Source organism: Vigna unguiculata, chromosome 1 (genome assembly GCF_037176805.1).
Source record: "Vigna unguiculata cultivar grain cowpea cultivar isolate G323 ecotype 2 chromosome 1, ASM3717680v1, whole genome shotgun sequence".
Taxonomy (NCBI): Eukaryota; Viridiplantae; Streptophyta; class Magnoliopsida; order Fabales; family Fabaceae; genus Vigna; species Vigna unguiculata.
Window position 1 is genome coordinate 2219017 of NC_140792.1, and position 20608 is coordinate 2239624.

The 20608-nt window shown below is 31.9% G+C and overlaps 2 protein-coding genes across 2 annotated transcripts; both read right to left on the minus strand.

Moving 5' to 3' along the window:
* Positions 1-1924: 1924 nt before the first annotated feature.
* LOC114177853 (Holliday junction resolvase MOC1, chloroplastic-like) lies at positions 1925-6644 on the minus strand. The gene is made up of 6 exons (XM_028063435.1): positions 6195-6644; positions 4953-5064; positions 3911-3963; positions 3487-3618; positions 2654-2726; positions 1925-2142 (listed from the first exon to the last, which is right to left on the minus strand). Exons 1-6 carry the CDS (start codon positions 6591-6593, stop codon positions 2054-2056), a joined length of 858 nt encoding a protein of 285 aa, XP_027919236.1. The 5' UTR covers positions 6594-6644; the 3' UTR covers positions 1925-2053.
* Positions 6645-8024: 1380 nt separating this feature from the next.
* On the minus strand, positions 8025-12926 carry LOC114175281 (Putative methyltransferase family protein). Its single transcript, XM_085670335.1, has 7 exons — positions 12728-12926; positions 12558-12625; positions 11137-11256; positions 10086-10159; positions 9937-9997; positions 9204-9861; positions 8025-8527 (listed from the first exon to the last, which is right to left on the minus strand). The coding sequence occupies exons 1-6, from the start codon at positions 12811-12813 to the stop codon at positions 9647-9649; spliced, it is 624 nt and encodes a 207-aa protein (XP_085526461.1). The 5' UTR covers positions 12814-12926; the 3' UTR covers positions 8025-8527; positions 9204-9646.
* Positions 12927-20608: the final 7682 nt, after the last annotated feature.

A 20608-nucleotide genomic window follows, 5' to 3' on the forward strand; every position in this document is an offset into this window, starting at 1 on the left:
TATCTTAGGTTTCTAAATGTGTGATTGCATTGAGATGTTCACAATGCATGATTATCTCCACTCTATTATTCCTATATAAAATATAGGATAGAAGGAAACCCTAAGAATATTATAAACACCAATTTGAGATCTCTCCTTTATTTTTTTTTCTAATTATCTACTCTTTTTTTTTGTCTCTTGATTACCATTTACACATATAATTCTCTCTTCTTCCTTTTCCCTCTTGGTATCCATGAATTAATTAACATGTAGAAGTTCACAAATATTATTGAAAGTAATAAATGGGAATGCATTTTATTTTGTGTGAGAAGTTGAAGAATTGAGTTACCGACAGGCAAAGAAGAGGTTTGGCATTAAAGAAGAATGAACATATCCCGGAAATCTAGAGAGAAATTGACCTCTTTTAAGAAGTTGAGAAGCTTAAAGAAGAAGCATTTTCCATGATTGGATGGTGTTCATGAAATGGGGCCATACCTTACCTCTTCACAATTCTAATCCTTATTCTTTGATTTTGTGTGAATGCAGAGAATATTCTTAATGTTGCTTCACTTTGACAAATTCTTATACACAATTTGACCTATCATTCTAAAAGTAGATATTCCATTTCCAAAAGAATTTTGTTAGGAAACAGGTTTCCAGAATATAATTCAATTTTATAAAACTGACTTGTAAGTTGAGAATTGTACTTTCTTATGATAATATGTTAGTGTGTTTTATGTATTTTTTATGAAAGAAACCCTATAACTGTTTTTCAGGTGGTTGGTTTTTTATTTTTCTAATTATATGATTGTATATGGGTTGAATCATCCTAAATCATCTCATATGTATAAATTATTTCGACCAATAAAAGTCTATTTTTTGTATGTCACAATTCGCTCTCTTTTTTTAATCAACGTGAGATGTTTAACATATATTTATGCCTAAGAATGAAGGTATCAAGCATGAGATTAAATATTTATAGATATAAGAGTATTATTGTATCTTTTTGATGTAAAGTTTTTTAACATTTTAAATACAAAAAAAAAATTCAAAAGTAATTTTAATTTGGTGGTTGTGATCATTCACTATTTAGTATGAAGTAAACATGATTTTACCATAAAATTATTAAATAAAAAATTATATGAGGAAGATCAATTTGAAGGTGCCAAAATAAATAGATAAATATATCTTGAATAGTGAAAATTACTTTTAGGTTTAATATTTTTGGATGGAAAAAAGAACATTTTAATTTAAACTTCCGACGGAGTCTGAATGTACATAGAATGTATAGAAATAAAACATTTTTCCACAGATACATTAAATCAAAAGGTTTCGATTAATAAATCATTAAATATGATATTTATTTATTTTAAATTTTCCTAAGCCATATATATATATATATATATATATATATATATATATATATATATATATATATATATATATATATATATATATATATATATATATATATATATATATATATTGCGTGCTACTGTCGGAAAAGTATATAAAGTTTCATAAAACAATGAACCAAGAATCTCAAACACCCCACTATATCATGTTATACACGCTATTTTGAATTATTATTGTCTGTTATTCATGTATCTATAAAAATGATAGTTTTGTCTATTTAGATATTGATGTTTGTTATTAATATATTTAATTCAAATCTCAAATCAAACTATGCATAACTATCGATCCTTAAATCCAAAAGGGTAAAAGTTATCTTTTAACATGATTCGTGGTTGAATGATTAGTTAGATTGACAATAATCATTGTGTTTTTTTTTATATCATATCTTTTTTTTCTATTCATCAAACTCTTCACTTAATTCCCTAAAGTCTTCTCTGGATTGAATTTTAAATCAACCAAGCTTTTTACCTTATTTGCATACACTTTTGTGATGGTTATCCTTAATTATATTCAGAAGTAGAATCAAATGTTTGAAGAGAAAATATTGGCATGGTAATAAGATAACAAACAAAAAGTATACAATACTATTTAGGCCAAAATTACAAAATGGAAAGAGAGGGCAGAAGAAGAGAACTGAAGCTCTTGAATATGCCAATTTTCAGGTTTCAAATTTGTCACAACAAGATGATTCCAAGCTTTTGCTTTGATCTTGACCATATGCTGCAATTAGTAAAGCCTCTGCCCTTCCTAAAACATCACAAATTCGTTAAAATCAAAGCATATTTAGAAGCAAGAATCAATCACCAAGAACACTATCTTTTCAACAAATTTTAAGAAACAGTGTACCTTGGGAAGAAAACCTACAATTATGGCTCATGGATGTTTCACACTTGATAAGCCATTGATAATTTAGTGAAGGTCCAATTTTGATCGTGTTTTATAAAGTTAAAATGCGTGTTTTTTCAAAAGTTTGGAGACCAAAATCATCAAAGTGGAAGTACAAAAACCTTGATCACATTTGACACAAGGGACTAAAAACACATTTTTCTCTAAAAAAAGAGGAATCCAAGCAAGAGAAATATTATCCACAACATGAAACTGGAAGGACCTTTTCAGTTGTGTAATAAATCTGTACTACTGGAGTACAAGGCACTTGGATAAATTTTAACATGATTAAAAGAACCCTTTTGAAGACATTAATGATAATCAAGCACCGACATGATAGTTAACTAGATATAAAACAAGTCAAGACAAGTACCATGATCTTTTTTCCTACTTAACATGGAAGTCAGTGATGGAAATAATGTGGATGCAAGTCTCCTGCTATCATCCTGCAGTATAAAATATTCAAATGCTATTACTAACAAAGCAGACTCAAAAAGATTTAGGAAAATACACTAGCGTTGTGAACAATACAGTGAATGGATAAATGTCAACTTGTTGCTCAAACTTCATTTACTTTAACAATGTTGAGAGATGGCATGTGTTGAAAATTTTGGGTTTTGGGTAGAGAGTGAGGAAGATACTTAAAGATAATGAAACATTGCATTATATTCACTAAGATGTATTACAAAGTGTTGATGTATTGTTTGATATGCTCATAAAACTAGGGTTAGCATGTTTGGTTATGCGTCAAAGTGATCAAGAATTGGTTAGAATTGATTTTCCAATGCAGAATCAATAAGTGTTTAGCTTCCAAATTCAGTTAAAGAATAAAAAATTCACGTTAAATGAGAAGCTACTAATTGTTCCTTCTGTGCTAGAAAATTGATACAGCTAAAATCAATTCTCCAATGCTGAACCAAACACATATGACCGAATCAAGTTTCAAATAATGAATCATAAATTTATTTCTTGAATCATAATTTTGTATCGAACCCTATTCTAAACCCAGATTATAAGAAATATGATGTGCAAATCATTAAGTACTCACTTAAACATTATTAGTCTCAACTAACAATCTTTTTGCTTTCTTTGGTAAAAAACTAACATCATATTTTTGGAAATAATAAACTTTGAAACTGAAAGCAAAATTGCACATAATAATTGGAAAGAATCCACTTTAATCTGTACAGTTGGGACCAAACCAACCTTAGAAGTCATGCTTCCAGAGAGTTCAAATTTTGCTTTCCAAGTGAAAGATGGCACTGGAATAACAGAAAACCCTGAGGCAACTAAGATGCCAATCCATAGCCCATATCCAAATCCTCCACTCCACCAGCCCTTGAATGCAAAAGATGGGGGGAATATAATATTAGTTTAAGTTAAAAAAATTAAAAACACTTTTCAAAATATTAATACAACAAAACTAAAAGACAGTTCTGACACTACCCAATTGTAATATATAATTAAATAATAACTATGATAGCCTAAAGAACATTAATAATGTTGAGACCAGGTGATCGAATCATTAGGATGAATGAGCAATTTAAGAAAGTAAATGGTTTTTAACACAAACATGTTGAAATCTTTAGAAAACTACAAAACACGTTATACTCAAAGCAAACATGCCAACCTGTTTCCCATCTTGTGGAAAAGGGAGCGACTGCTCTATATACGCAGTGGTTCCTGATGAAATCAAGAGTCAATTTCCAAATAGCGAACCATAAACAGTGTCAACCTTCAAAAGAAATATGAGAAGTGCAAAATAATTCAAAACTTACTGTAGCAAACTTGAGAACTAGTACTCAATAATAAATTACATTGCCAGGGATAAAAAATAAGTAAGCATCATTATCCCAGAATAACTAACCATCTGATTGAGAAATGTGATATACAATATCAATTGATACTTCATCCAAAGGTCCAATAATATTTTCAGAAAATGCACGTGAAAAATGGTAATATCAGTTTAACATTTCTGATGCAAATCATAAACTTGTGACTTCTTACATTAGTGACTTTTCTACTTGAAACTAGCCAAAAGCAAAAATGAAAAATATTCTGGGTATTATTAACTTGATGCAAATATTCACAGTTTCAAGTCCCAACAAATGTTGCAAGAAACTGTGACAGTCAAGTGGAGAGAAGTAAATACAGCATTTATGCTCTATTGCACTAAGATCATATAAATCTAAATAATATTGATTTCTCTAATTGTTTTATTTATTAAGTACTCTATGTCCACATACAGTTTCCTTTAAATCCACATTTTGCATTAAAGAAATTGATAAATAAAATATAAACCACACACACACACAAGAAGATAAAGATTCTTACGATAAATAAAGTCTGCACCCTTGTCTCAGTATAACATAGTCAAAATCTCAACAGATCATAATAAGATTCTTACAACGATCATAATATAAGTATCAGCATATTACAATAGTCTCAAAAAACAAGAAAATAGAAAAAAATAAGTCAAGACTTTAGCATGCAGACTAATAACTGTTACGAAATGACAAAAACAGATAATTGAACCAAATTCTATAATGATTCGTTTTCTACCATTATTATAAATAGCCAGAAATAGTTACTAAAAGCACATAACCCAAAAAAGGAAGTTTAGAAAAAGGTTCACATGTAGAGATATTGAGATAAAAAAAAATACAATATACCAATTGGAGCATCAAAACTACGAACTAACTGAACAACAGACTTCGCATCTAAGCGCCTTCGAGTCCTATTTTTCTGGCCAACCAGTATTTTCACATGAGGAGAGTCAAATACCTGCACATGTCAGAGTAATGATATGAATACAGAGACAATGTTCAGAAACATAATCTAGTAGCTGTTTTCTAAATATGAATCAAGAGGCCCAGAGGATCTAATGCCAAAACAGTTCACAAAAATACAAAGTAATATAATTTACTGTTAAGATCAATCCTCATCCGGATTCCGTTGCTTCTTTGTTATGCAGAAACCTAGGTGTAATACCATACACACCATTAGTCCTCAGCCATATTGTAATTTATCAATTACTCCCCACAAAACCTAATTGATAAGATTCTTTATCTAAGGGATGCGTCCCCACATTTTCCTGACAGTTTCTTTTTCATTATGATGATAGCAAAGGATCACTCGTTTTGACTCCTACTGAGGATACAAGTTTTTATGCACTGTACTACTTACCTTAATACAACCTCTCAGAATTTTAATACCAAACCACATTTCTACTACTATAAGCATCATCCCTTCTTCATATACCTATGTATCATTACCATCTCTTCTTGCTACCAGATATGCGTAACTGTGCATGCTTAAAACTGTCCAAGCCTCAAAACTTAGGCACAAATCCATAATCCCATCCTTCATACTACCTTAAGCATCTAGGATCCTTTTGCATGCATTTTAGAAAAAATGTGCCATTATATATCTAGTAAACTATCCCCGGTAGAACTCAACTATTCACTTCAGATGTATACCTTCTTCCTCAACGGAACTTCCAATTAAACAAGTAAATAGCATAACAGGGCACAAGTTACAAACACCAAAAACACAAAGCACAATCTCTACCAGTCAATTTGCAACAACATCTACCAGCATATAGGTGTTAGAGATATTACTGATACTCTATTAACACTGCTTTTACTCCACCACACCTAACCCCGACAAATCTTCAGGAAAAAACCCAAGTGGCACAGGGTGTATCACTTCAAAGTTTCATTCTTATTTACCCTGATAAGATTTTAAAACAACACTCCTCTGCCGCCATTGGAACCAAAATATAAAGGCATTTGAAGAATTGCAACAAAATCTCTACCATGACAGCAACTTTGAGTAACGCTATCAATGCAACAGAACCGTGCTGAACAAAAGGAAAGGACTTTAACCAACAAAGACGAAAATAAACACGATACCTGAGCTGAACAAACGGAACCGTTAGTTTTCAACAGTGCAACTGCACCAGAGACATCTGGGTCAATTCCAAGGACCCATTTGAACCCGTCATTTTGTTGGGTCGGGTCATGCTCAGAATTCAAAAGAGGGGTCTTTTCTGGAAAAGGGTAAGAGAGTGAAGCTAACCAATTCTCTTTGAATTGGGTATCAGAAACCTTAACCCTGCGCTTTTTCTCAGGAACTACGATTGGAGGGTCACTCAGATTCTGGGTTTGGGTGAGAGTGGAAGAAGAAACAGAATGAGAAGAAGAAACAGAAAAGGCCCTGAAGAAGATTTTGGGTTTGAGTTTGGGAGAGAGTTTGTTAGTAAAATGGATTGGGAATTGGTGGTAATGCGGTGTGAATTGTAGGGATTCCATGAAAGAACATAGATACACTGAAACAGTGGTTGAGAGATGTAAGAGAGGGAAGAAAAGGGTCCAAAACAAAATCAAATTAATATATTTTTTAACTTTTTTTTTTGGAGCAAGAGTTTTTTTTTTTCACCTATTTTATGGTAAAAAAGAGAATGAGAAGGTAGAAAATTCAAAGGATACTAAAATTGGCATGAAGGCAAATTTGAATATTTTTTTGTAATTTTTTTGTCTTTTATTAAATAAAAATGTATTACTACCTTTTAACTTTCTGTTCCAAGTATATGTTAGGTGAAATATTATTATAAAAATAATTTATAATTACTTAATATGACTAAACTATATATTAAACCATTTCAATCATAAAATTTGAGTAAAAATGTGCGGTGATATTGATTATAATATTTGGTCAAATGGAAATTAAAAATGTAGAATGCTACAGTTATAAATATATATAATTAAATTTGTATTTTTTTTAATTATTCTTTGAGTTATTTTAAAACACTTTTAAATAATCTCTTATTCATTGAATTTGAAAAAAAAAATTATGAGAGAAATAGTTTTCTAACTCTTTCACCGGGCCATGGCATAGTAAGTTAATTACTAACAAATTTGAAAACAAAACAAAACAATGTGATATTTAAGATCATTTGTCCCAGAAATAAAAAATATAGCACTAAAGTCTAGAAATATTAATTAAATTTAACTTCACATGATAATATTAAAAATACTAAAAAAATTTAAATACCAATCAATTTTAAAGACAAAAAGAAAATTAAAAACACAACAAGAAAATTTTTAGATACCAAATTATAAACTAAAAGTTATTGTATCTAAAATTATTTCTATTATAAAAATATTATTTCTATTACCATACCAAAGTTTAAATAAAAGTTTGATTTTCTAAACCTAAGCTTTTATATTGAATAGTTTCTTCTAATTATGAATTGAAAATACACTTATCCTTTATACATCTCAAGGTGACATATTCTTCCATTCTTCTCACCTTGTCCATTTCCACCGTTTTTCTTGTTTTTTCCTCTTGTTCAAAGAGGTACACAAGGTTCTTGATTGAGTTGTTTTGGTACAAAGTTGATAGCTTCTTCAATTTTGTTGGAGTAACTCATCAGATGACCAATCTAACGTACTTCGTTACACTCTAAAAGTTTTATACAATAACGATAAACATCATTATGAAATGTAATATGCAGCAGTAAAATAACCATAGTAGATTATTTATTTCAGAATAATAGATAATTCCTTCTAAATATTCAAATACAATTCCAAATTGTATGTTCCAAAATTGCTTAAGCAAATTCTTTGAACGTTTTGTCTAGAAAATCCAAATCCGAAAGAACAGTATTTCCACAAAAGAATTAAATTTTTTTTCTGGAATGGTATTTCAGGAAGGGTATTAAATTTTTCAAATAAATAATCTTTCAGAAAGGGTTGTTGATTTCTTTCCGGAGTTGATTGTCAAGAACAAATGAAATTTGAGGGGTGCAGGAATCTAAATTTAAAAAACCCTTAGGAGCAACTTCATCATTTCATATTTTGGGGGACCCAGGCTGAGATTCCTTCTGTTCAAGAAGAAAGAGACGAAATTCGTACATGGAGAAAGAAGAAAGATATACTCCCTTTCTTGCATATTCTTTATCTTCCCCATATCAAGCCCATGGTGCCTGAGTCATCAACACCATGCTTTCTGCAGAGGAGTAGCTATGAATGGAAATATAAACACCAAGCATTGCTCACCCCAAATAAATTTTGTCACATGTAATGTCTATTTCTGAAAACCAAAAACCACATATTCAGTGCTTTATTCAAGAGTAACTTCAAAGACGACTCCTTCAAGATTCCCAACAATGCATCGAGTTCCAGTTACTTCTTTCATCTTCATTCGAAGCTTGGAAGCTTCAATGATAATCATCGAATCCATGCTGCAAGGAGGGGAATTTAATAAGTGAGAGCAATAATAATTCTTTTGACCAATCAAAGGAATAGCTATGCAGACTACATAAGCTATGACACTCTAAAAATCAGATAATGCAGTGCTTGCGCTAAATAATTTGTTGGATTTAACGTATAAGCTCAGAATAAAATTGGGACTTTAACTGGGGCCAAACTAGGAGGCAGGGGAAGCTGCATTCACATTTGAGATCACAAGGGTTACTTAGAAAGAAGACCTATTTTAACCAGTAAAATTTTGAAATGAACCCATTCTTATTTGATAATACGAAGTCACAGAAAATTACAAACAGTACGTGGTGCATTGAAAGTAACTGAAAAATAAACTTTAGAAAGACTAAGAATAATTTAGAAACAACACAAATTTGCACTGATTTTAAAATTTCGTTACACACATAAATCAGTTTCGAACCTGTTTGAGTTATAAAAACACACCTGTACTATCTACTCGTAAAGCGATATGTTGCTACACATTTCACATTAAATCCAAAAGGTAAAACGGAGCAGAGTCAACCTTAGAGATGAGTATGTTCACAAGCAAACAAAAAAGGAGCAAAGAATATTGACTGGACACCCCTGGAATATCTATTCCCCACATTTTAGACACAAATAAACACAAAACAGAAGGACGAAAGCAAGGTTACATACGTCTTAGCTCTTGACACATAGGCTAGGATGAATGTGCACTTTCTTCCCTCTCTGGCCAGCAGTAGTTGTTTAACACTGTCAAAAAGCATAGGTATGCTAGACTGCTGAAAGCGTATGAATTGTCAAGGTTTTTAAAATCAAATTTTAGTGAAACTGAAATACTTTTACAAAGAACCTTGATAAAATAAACATTTTTATTGCAAGCACTACAATATTCTGCAACATTTGTTATTTTACCTTGTAATTCATTTCAGTGAATACCTGGAATCGGATTTAGCCAAGTGAGGGGAACACACTTGAGAAGATAAAGTGTTGTAATAACTATTGATAACAAAATCAGTGGTTGGGATTATAATTAATTTTAGATTTTTTGAAATATATATTTGACTTTATTATAAAATTAATTATATTTGATTTTAAAACTAAATATATATTTGATTTTATCATAAAGTTAATTCATGTATGAGAAACAAGAATTTAACTGATTTTAAAAAGAAACGACATGGATGCACAGTTCTTAAGTATGATAATAATGGAATTAATACATAAAGGATATATATATCAGCTCCAAGTACGAAATCAAAACCTCCAGGATGTTTTTGTAATATTTCATTTATCTGACCAGTGTTCCCCCATTCCAGTTTCTCTGCTACTAATTCTGCATGTACATTGATGTATTTCAGTGAATCAAATATGTATCTTTTATTCTTTCTTTAGAAGGAATTTTACTCACCGTGAGAAATAGAGTTAACATTCTCAGGACATGAATGCAGCTCTATGTTTTTCTTCAAGATCTGATAGGAGACATTATATTAAACTATATATAACAGATAACCAGGGATGTGTACCATGCGTCATACCAACAGATTCTCACAACCCTACCTTAAGCACTTCTTCATTATGATCTGTCATCACAACTTTATGGCAGAATCTGCTGCAAAGTATTCCAGTAATACCTGAGATTCAAAGCACAACAATCCATAGCATCAAGGTCTAACATTATACAAATAAGGATAGGGTATATTGGGATCCTACTTAGGACAGGAGGGGGTAGAAACACATAAAACATGAAATTGTACTCAAATTAAAGGATCCTTGAATGTATTAATGTAAATTTACCAAAACACCGTAGTATGACAACCATAATTAAGTGTTAAAACTCCAATTGGAAATCATGTCAGGACACAAGTTATAAGTTATAGCTCATTAAATAAAATACAATGACACACAAAACTCAAAGGTGGCATCTTCACAAGAGACATGAGTACAATCAGCTCATAGAACAAAGTCCATAACTGATGACCAAAGTATACACATTGGATGAAGCAGCAATTATACACCAGCAAGCCTCTGAACCATAACCAGAAGCAGATTGGAGGAGAGAAGTAAGTTGGAAATCTCAAACCACCACTCGAGGTGTAAAACAAACCTGGAAAGAACCCAAGCTCCCATGGATTGGAGATAAAACAAACCTGGAAAGAACCCAAGGTCATAGGACAATGGTCCCATGCATGACAGAAAAGGTTTGTATGCCTTTAAGGCCATCGGAATTAAAATTAAAAATGAGCAATATGGCCATCATAGTGGTATTGTCCAGTCCAATCCCACCATTTCCGCAATAAGAATGACCAAACTCAGCTAATCTACTCAAACAAATGAAAAGCAATATCATGTGATCCTACAACTCATCATGTGATTTTGACTACTGTTATAGGGTTTACGTACCCTGTTTTGGATTTAATAAAGTAACTACAAAGATAAGTAATTCATTTTGTAGAACAAGGCAAGTTAATCATGAACAACGAGTGATTAAGGATGCACTGCTGATTTACAAAACTAATAATATATTACAGACATATTGTATCTCGTTCAAACATCAAAGAATCCAAATACAATAAATGATATTTAAGTATAAAGACGAACACATACATACCAACACCAGAACCTAATTCAATAACAGTACAACCCTGAAGCATCTTAACATTTTTTGAAAGGTAATCATTCAACAACATGGCTCCAGGCCACACCAACTGCCCTGTCAAATCAAAATCAGCTGATTCAAAAGATAATTAGTATTCCGACCAAAGCTAATAGAAAATACAGAAAGCAAAATAGAAGTCAACCATAAGGGGCACGATGTGTTCACTCTAGTTTATTACATACAAAAGATTCTAAGTTCCCGATTACGCATTGTCACATCATGTTCAACTCCAATTGCTGTGTAAACAGTTATTTCAATGCAAACTCTATTTGGTACACTCTTTAATGATTGAATAGCAAATTGTTAACCCATTTAAATACACCCAATTTGACCCCTTTCAAACGTAAGGGGCACTTGGCTACATATATTTTCAAACACAATTTAATTTAAGATTTGATATGTTTGTTAGTATAATTTCAGTTCATAAGAACTTTTCTATCAGATGAAAAACATGTACCAATTTATTGCTTTCCGTTGAAAGACTAGATAGAGAATCAGTGTTCATTCATAGCCTAAGCCTGTCAAGTGAATAATAGCTTTAGTGAAGAACAGGTGGAAAAATATTTAATTGAGCTTACCAAATACTTAAACTTCGCAACAAGCCATATAATCATATATCAAACTCAAAGAACATTAAAGTTCCTTCGTGAGGAGTCAATGCAGCAAATGTATAGCATTGCCACCTACTAGAAATCCCAAGTTACCGAAGTCAATAAATTTAAAAAACACAGACACAAGACAGTATACCAACCAAACAAAGTACATGCCGATAAAGTGAATATGTGAAGAATTGAAATATAGGTGTTGGAGTCTACATATTTAAGAGAAGAAATGCCGGTAACACACAATCTGTTGTGGAATGAAATACCGAAATTCATTTGAGACTCACTAAATGATGCGGGTCTCACACCCAACATCATGCATCTCATTCCCTGTTTGTGAGTACGCATTGTCAGCTCAATTGTAACAGCAAAGGCTCCAAATTGTTAGCTAATAGTTAGGCACACCTAAGCTACAAATTAGTTCCTGATTACTCATTAATTGACTGTGAATGCGATAATTAACACTTAGATAATACAAAAATCTGTATTATATAACAAATGCAAGCAGTTTCTCTCAAAAACACCATTTTTCAACACCTAGTTTTGAATTTCTTGTTTACTTTCGATGTATACTTCACATAAACATATTTTACTTTATTAACCCTCTTATAAATTATCATTAAGATTCAGAAACAAACACTAACCAAATTTAAAAATAAAAATTACAAACTTTTAATCAAACTGTCTCAAAACTAGTTGCACAACACATAATCAAGCACGTGTCTTTTTAAAATTTTAAAAGTTAAATTAAACTTTAACAAAAGTACTCACTAGAAGCAGAATGCAGACAGAAGAGCTGAATATCTTGCGAACCGAAAGTGAAATTTGTCAGCTGGTAACTTCAAATTCAAAATAAATAAATAAATACAAGAAAAAAATAATCATCAGAATCGTTAATTGAGAACGAGGTGGATATAGAAAGAGAGAAATTGAGGAATTACTTGTCATCTACGAAGAACGATGCGTCTAAGCAAACGATTTCTTCTTCTTCTTCTTCCTGTTTGTGTTGAGTGCCTCTTTCTTCCATGTTCAGTGTTCGGAGCTTTAAACGACGGCGTTCTCTACAGTTGCCGTAGTGTTACACTGTTTTTCTGCTTCCTCCTAATTGCAGGGAAGAGGGAAAAGAAGAATCAAGTTGGGTTGTTTTTTATGTACGTCCAAACGATGCCGTTTATATTTAATGCCAAAATAACTCCAAAAATTAAAATAAAATAAAGATAATAATAGTAATCACTGGCATTTTTTTTCTCTTATAAATATTAGTAAAAAACTAGATATCAAAATATTAATTTTCCATAAAATAAACGTGTTACTCTTCAATTTTAACACGGTTACTTTGCGAGTAAAATAATAAAATGGCAATTTTTTTCCTTTAATTTTCTTTATTGACAAAGACTATTCCTTATTCGTTATTCATTATTTAAATAAATGGATTACAAGTTTCAAATATAAAAAATAAGATTATAATTTGGAATAGAAAGTTTATAAAATGCTAAGAATATAGTTATTAACATTTCGAAAGCTATTCGTTGTTGAGATCATCAATCATATTCACGAATTTAGTTTAATGAATTGTCTTTATTCTAGACTATAGCACCTTTTTTAAATATAACAGGATGAATAGTAAAAATATATTTCTAAAAAAAAAACCTTCTTAAAATAACTGGTTAAATTTTATTCAATATTACAAAATTTGAGAGTCTTACTACACATTTAGTGAAGTTCTTACTTTTTAGGGCTTTATTTCTTTCAATATTTTCACATTAATTATTCTCCTAGATTTTAAGTTGTCGAGTATTTGACGTTCATAATTTAAATGTATTCTTTCAATAAGAAAATCCTTTTTTCTTGAAATTTTAGTATTTTTATGTTGAGTTTTTAATGAAATTAAATTTCTAATCCTTTTTATATGTGGATTATATTTTGGATCGTAACACATAGTCATCACATCTTTTACATGGAGTGAGCACATTATGAAAGTGTATTTGTAAATAATGCTTATTTACTAAAATTAATGAGGAATAAAATAGTAACCCTCTTGTAAAAGTGTTTCATAAAATTCTCATCTTTCTTTTTGGTTAATGATCAGTGATTATGACTAAAAATCTTTGGGTATAATATTATAAACCTTAAATATGTTTTTTATGTTTTAAGTTTCAGTGAATTTTGGAATTAGTTTCTCTTAAAAAAATTTGACCAATTTAGTTCTTCATCTTTATAAATGTGTAGACTTAGTCATTTTAACCAAATTTTGTTAAGTTTATTTGACGTTTCTAGCGCATTTCATGATAATATTTGAATTGTTTATAACGTTTGACACATTTTCGCATCAATGTTAACACAAATGTTATCATAAAATGCGTTTAAAATATTAAATAAACTTAACAGAATTTAATAAGAATAACTAAATTCACGCATTTTTAAATATGAAAGACTAAATTGATATAAAGTTTCGAAGAATGACTAATTTAAATATTCACTAAAATTTGAGGGATCAGAAACATATTTAACCCTAAACCTTATCATAAAGTATATTATCAAATGAATTTTTGATAATAACTAAGTTATAATACATCTAAGTTATATTTAAAGTAACATTCATATATATAAATATATAAATAGTAGTATTTTCCAACGTGATTCCATTATGGTCATTGGATCTTCCTTAAAAAATTAGGTGTTTCTTCCTTTTACCAATTTGAGTGTTAAATGCTACTAGTTTTGAATGTTGCTCCAACTCAAATTTCAGCAAAAATGGTTGAACTTTCTTAAACTGTAAGACCCACTTTAATTTTGTTCTAAAATTTAAGGGTCTCTCTTAGTCAGTTGGGCCTAAGGCTGGCCCATAAGGCATCCCAAAACCCCTAAACCAGCCTAACCCTCTCATGTTCTGCCCACTTTGCAAAATCAACCATCTTACTCCTCTTTTCCCCTTAAACAGTGCTCTGCTAGGGTTCGAAGCTCATTCAAATTCAAGTCAGCTCAACCTCATTCTCTGCTCCACCTCTTGAGTATGCTCCTAAAGTTGTTGGGTTCGTTGCCGTAGGTGCCTATGCTTTCCACTAGCATCTGTCCAGGTGAGGGAAGCTAGGATTTTTTCATGCTTTTATAAATAATGTGTCTTTTTTTGTTTCTGTTGGGTGCTCTTGATAATTTGATGTGCTTTTGATGGTGTGAAAATAATTGGTGTATTGTTTCTGGATGGATTTTTTGGCTCTGCATGCGTGAGAGCATGTGAGATCTGGATGGATTTTATTTGGGCTTTTCTTTAGGGCTAAGGCCCGTGTATTGTATTACCCCTAAGGCTTTATTTTGAATACCGACTATCTCTTACTCCTCTTGGGTTGTAGGCTTTGTAGTGAGCTTTAGTATTTCCTTTTTAAGTACCTTGGATAACTGTAAGGAGTGACTTTATACTCCGCAACTTGGCTCTTTATATTATCCGGTGTAAGATTTCATTTAATTATATTATTATTTAAATGGGATGTTACATTAATGGTATCAGAGCAGTTCGTCCTTAGGATGACCTGAGGTTATAGGTTTGTCATGCCTCACGGGCGTGAGTAGTCATGTCTAGTCGAGTGTGTCAGTAAAACCAAAAGCTTTAAGAACAGAAAAATGCCTTGATAACGTAATGAGGGTGCACACTCACGACTAGATTAAGGGTTGTTTTTCCTTTCTTAATTATACTTGCTAGGGAAAGAAGGGTGACAGACAAAAGGGTTTGGTTGTTTGTAGATGATGGAGTGTTGCTTCGTATGTTCTAGTTTGTCTTGTTATGCCTCTGTACTCTGTGTCTGGTGTCTATAGAAATGAGGGAATGCAGATCCAATGTCAACTTGGTCTGCTTTCCTTTAAAAGTGTTGGATGAGGTCTCTAAGACAACTTCTTGCCTCAAAGATAGGAAGTTGATGTGATATATACCGTTGAGCAAGGAAAGCTAAGTTTGGGTTAATAGTTTGAGAAAAGATGTTGGAGTTTAGCAACGATTGGACTAAGGGAGCTTCAAGGACAAGTTTGGGATCAAATACCACAAGTTTTCCAAAATGAGTTGAATCTAAAGGTTAAAACATATGGGAGATATCAGTGCATGCAAGTGTAACAACGTTTGAGGAAAATCAACCTGGTTCTACATTCCAACAATACCAGAATTCAGAGTTCTACAAATACATGTGATGTTAAGAGAAGTGTCATTAGATATGGTCGTATGGCCATATCTAGTTTTTTCTTGGATTGGTGGAAGAAAAGCAATTGGCAATATCCTGGGTTGTAGAAAATAATGAAATTGCTTGGCATCAAGCAAACTGAGAAAGATAAAGACCATAGGGGTGTAAAAATAAATCTCTAGTTGAGGCTAAGATGGAGTAGAGCTTATGGATCAGTCAAGTGAGATGATGTTTCCTAAGTAAAGGGAAAAATAATATGTGGATAAAAATGAAGTGGCATAAAGGTTTCGTACTAGGTTGGATAGTCAGAAGGAGATGATTTGGTCTTTGGAGTTCATAGAAGGATGTTTCAAGGAAAAGTAATTCACATGAGCAGAATAATTGACCTTGGGCTGAGACCAAGAAACCTAAGTGTTGGATCTTGTAGGAATGGCAAGAAATAGTGGGGGCAAATTACACTAAAGAATGAAAGGAGAAGAAAAGTCTGAAGAAATTGAAATGGTGTATATGATAATTGGTGTTGGAGTGATTAGCGCGAATGATCAAATTCGAGGATACAAGGTATAAAAGTGGTGCTTGGGATATGGGTTTGGTTTTGTTCGGGATCGTATACCTCTTGGTGTCGCCCATATGGTAGAGAAGTCATGGGTGCCTGCAAGAGGGAGTTGGGGTTGAGATGGTGGTTTGCTAAAATTGCGGTCAAATGAAGTTTACTCGGGTGTGTTTCATGTTTCATGGTGACCAAAGGATTTAAATTCAAAGCCAATTTGAATTGTTTCCTTTGCAAGGTTGGGACACAATCTCAAGGGTGAATTGATTATTTTCTTAATCTCATTCTTAGGAGATGTGATCCCCAACGAAGTAGTATCCTTTGATTTAAAGAGATAAGTCAGTAGTAGTACAACAAGTGTGGATCAAGCTGAAAGATGAGGGTTGGGTGTCATGTGAATCAGAGTTATATGACAACGGCAAGCGAAAAATAGACGCAAGGAATCTCAGTGGTAGAAGAGTTATAGATTTATTCTGAAGTAAATATTAGAATTTTCGCTTTCGAGTGGTGAAGTTCACTTTTGCATTTGGGTTTGAAGTCGAACTTGTGCTAATAGCTTCTAATTGGAGGATTTATGCTAGGATTGTGAAGTAAGAGAAACAAGTGAAAGAGTTGTTGGAGACATAATGGTATAAACTCAGTATAATCACCAAGATGACTACAAGTTTGGTGAATCTTCAAAAAGAAGTTGTGGTGTGTCAAGCCGTTCAAGAAGAGTATTGACTAAGGTTGGAGTGACTAATAAGGAATATGGTTTTAAAAGGATAGATACATTGTTGAGAAAATGGAACGCTAAGGCTATCAAAAGAGGAGTTCAAAGGGGTTCTGCAAGTTTTATAGGGGTCTCGAGGAAGGTTTCTCAATGACAATTGCTTCCTTGTCATGGCGGACACGAAAGAATCATTATTTTGAGTAAACAAACAAGTGACCTTGTGTATGAATCAGAGTAGCGCAGCGGGATGGTGGCAGATGATGCTTAGAAATGGTAAGAGGTGCGTGAGAAGAATTATCTTACTCATAACCTAGTGAAAAGATTTCCTTGGCTTAGTTATTCGACTAGGACGAGTGAGTTTCTCAAAGAGGTTGGATAAAAAATAAAGCCAAATCGGGCAATCTTAGTTTGAGGTGTATCGTAGAGTTTCTTGGTGCAAAACAGACTAGAGATTTGGAGTCAATGGAAGTTATGGTTCTGTGGTTTAGTGGAATGATGGTGACGAGTTAAGGGATAAAAAAATGAGGACAGGATGCCAAAACGATATGGCAATGGAATCAGTTGATAGTTTTAAATTGGAACTAGAATAACTCGATAGAGAACTTTGTTGCCTTGGTTGAAGCCAACAAAGGAAGTAAGATCTTATGAGTGTCGTTATACGTAAAAGTGGTCAAAATTGTTGATGGTGGGGCAGTAGGCCAGAACTCAAAAGTGATCAAGTTAGTGGAGTGATGCTTAAAGGAGAGAACAAAGTGATGTGAAGTGATAACTACATGCTTTAGTTTGAGACTTGAAGTCATCTAAGACTTTGATGAAAACCTACAAGAGGTAGTGGAGAGCATATGGTAGATGAGTCGGTATATCAAATGCAAGTTGGTTGGACATGTAAGAAGGAGCATCCCAATTTTAAGGTTGTAGGTTGGAAGTTACTTCGAGAGTAGTGACTAAATCAATCTACACAGTTGAAGACATATTGCTTAGCACAGAGGCAAAGTTTCCAGTTACTATAGGTGTTGGAGTCGTTTTATTAGTCATGTCTAAGTGGTGGTTGTCCGATGAAATGAGGAAAACGTAGTTTTCTTCCCATCTCGTCCGTGAATTTTCGAGGTCGAAAATTTTTGTTGTTAGGGAGAATGTAAGACCCACTCTAATTTTGTCCTAAAATTTAAGGGCCTCTCTTAGTCAGTTGGGCCTAAGGCTGGCCCATAGGGCATCCCAAAACCCTTAAACCAGCCTAACCCTCTCATGTTCTGCCCACTTTGCAAAATCAGCCATTTTACTCCTCTTTTCCCCTCAAACAGTGCTCTGCTAGGGCTCGAAGCTCATTTAGATTAAAGTCAGCTCAACCTCATTCTCTGCTCCACCTCTTGAGTATGCTCCTGAAGTTGTTGGGTTCGTTGCCGTAGGTGCCTGTGCTTTCCACTAGCATCTGTCCAGGTGAGGGAAGCTAGGATTCTTTCATGCTTTTATAAATAATGTATCTTTTTTTTGTTTCTGTTGGGTGCTCTTGATAATTTGATGTGCTTTTGATGGTGTGAAAATAATTGGTGTATTGTTTCTGGATGGATTTTTTGGCTCTGCATGCGTGAGAGCATGTGAGATTTGCTATGCTCGCCTAAGCGAGCTGTTTCTCGCCCAAACGGGAAGCTCTCGCCTAAGCGAGAATGGCAGTAACTCGCCCCCTTTTAGTTTCGAGTGCTCGCTTGAGCGAAGGCCTCTCGCTTGAGCGAGATGGGCTAGCTTGAGCGAAAACTCGAAGTACTCTCTGTTTTCAGTCTCGCTTAAGTGTAACGATGTTGTTTATATATAAATATTTTTTTTTCTGTATTGCTAAAAGTGTTTTACTATATATAGGTTATATTTAACTACATAGAAACTAAAATAATAAGTATGTAATATATACAATACAACATTAAATCATTAAATTTATTTTGGAAAAGACAAATTTATGTTTCAAGTTTGAAATAGAAACAGTTTATTAAGACTAACTATCCAATATGAACGATTTTATATATCCAAGCAAAACAGAATTACTTTTTATTAAAATAGTTTAATATATGTTTTTAAGGTCAATATTTTAGCATATATTATTAACATGAATAAACTAGAATATGTGTTGATTCCAAATATCAAAGTATACTTGAGCATTCTCCACGTTATGTGTTTGCATTTTGTCTTTACTTGTTAACAAGATTTTTATCAAAATAAAACAACATACAAATTTTTTGTAAATTTGAGTAAATTATAAAAAATTGAATTCCATTAGTTTGGATGAATGTGTTATTTATTTATTATTTAAATTAAGAAAGGCCAAGTATAGTACTTTGAATTTAAAAGTCAATTTTTCATATGGAAAAGTCATCAGCCACCTCATTTGAATCCTACCACCAACCAAAATACACCTGCTAATAATTTTCAGAGTTCAAATATTTTTTCTTTAGAATAATTTTTTAAAGTGTAAAATATAATATGCTAATAATATATATTGAATAGTTTCATGCGTAATATATATATATATATATATATATATATATATATATATATATATATATTGTAGTTAGTAATAGTAATCAGGGAAATTTTTGTGTGAACTTAATCATTCATAATTACTTATTAGTTTACTTTTAATTAATTTTACATGGTGATGATTTTTTTTACCTAATTATTAATTTTATTTGATATAGAATCATTTTGGTTCGTGGATATATAATCCGGCCGGTAATAATTTAATATTCAAATAATACAAACTTTGATTTCCATTCTTAGTTTATAAAGAATAATAATTAAACTTAAAGGTGAGTATTTAAACTCGTGAATTAATTATATAAATTGTAGATTGTGAGGTTGTGAACTTTTAATTTTGGATATTACTTGGATGTGAGTTATTTAATTTAGGTTCTATTGTATGACAGTCAGTAAAAATAAATGATATAATTTGTAAAGATGTTAACTTAAAATATTTAATATATTTTAGATATTATCTTTTATCCACAACGTCTTGTATTATAAATAAAAATAAATAAATATCCATAAAAAATTTAAAGATGATGGGTATGGGAGATATGATAATTAAAGAAAAATATAAACATATAAAACTTCATTTTGCTATAATCACCTATATAAAACTTCAAATGATGATTAAGAAGAAAAAAGATACATCTAACTTGATAGTAAATACTCTTTATACCACCTTAATATTAGCAAAATGAACTCAATTCTGGTGAGTTTCAAAATATATTTATGATATAACATTTTTTTAATTTTCAAAAGTATGAAAATATCAAGAAATGTGTTAAAGGATAATAAAATATATACAATACATCCTTAAAATAAAATATAGCTGTTGTTGAAAAAAATTCAAGTATGAACCATAGTCTTACCTTGAGTAAAATAA

Coding starts and splice junctions, on each gene's coding strand:
- LOC114177853 (XM_028063435.1), bottom strand. CDS start 6,593: ATGGAATCCCTACAATTCACACCGCATTACCACCAATTCCCAATCCAT. Junction 3,619..3,910: donor TTCCACAAGATGGGAAACAG/GTTGGCATGTTT, acceptor TTTGCATTCAAG/GGCTGGTGGAGTGGAGGATT. Junction 2,727..3,486: donor CTGGAAGCATGACTTCTAAG/GTTGGTTTGGTC, acceptor TTTATACTGCAG/GATGATAGCAGGAGACTTGC.
- LOC114175281 (XM_085670335.1), bottom strand. CDS start 12,813: ATGGAAGAAAGAGGCACTCAACACAAACAGGAAGAAGAAGAAGAAGAA. Junction 11,257..12,557: donor CTGTCTGCATTCTGCTTCTA/GTGAGTACTTTT, acceptor CTTTTGAATCAG/CTGATTTTGATTTGACAGGG. Junction 9,998..10,085: donor ATAATGAAGAAGTGCTTAAG/GTAGGGTTGTGA, acceptor GTCTCCTATCAG/ATCTTGAAGAAAAACATAGA.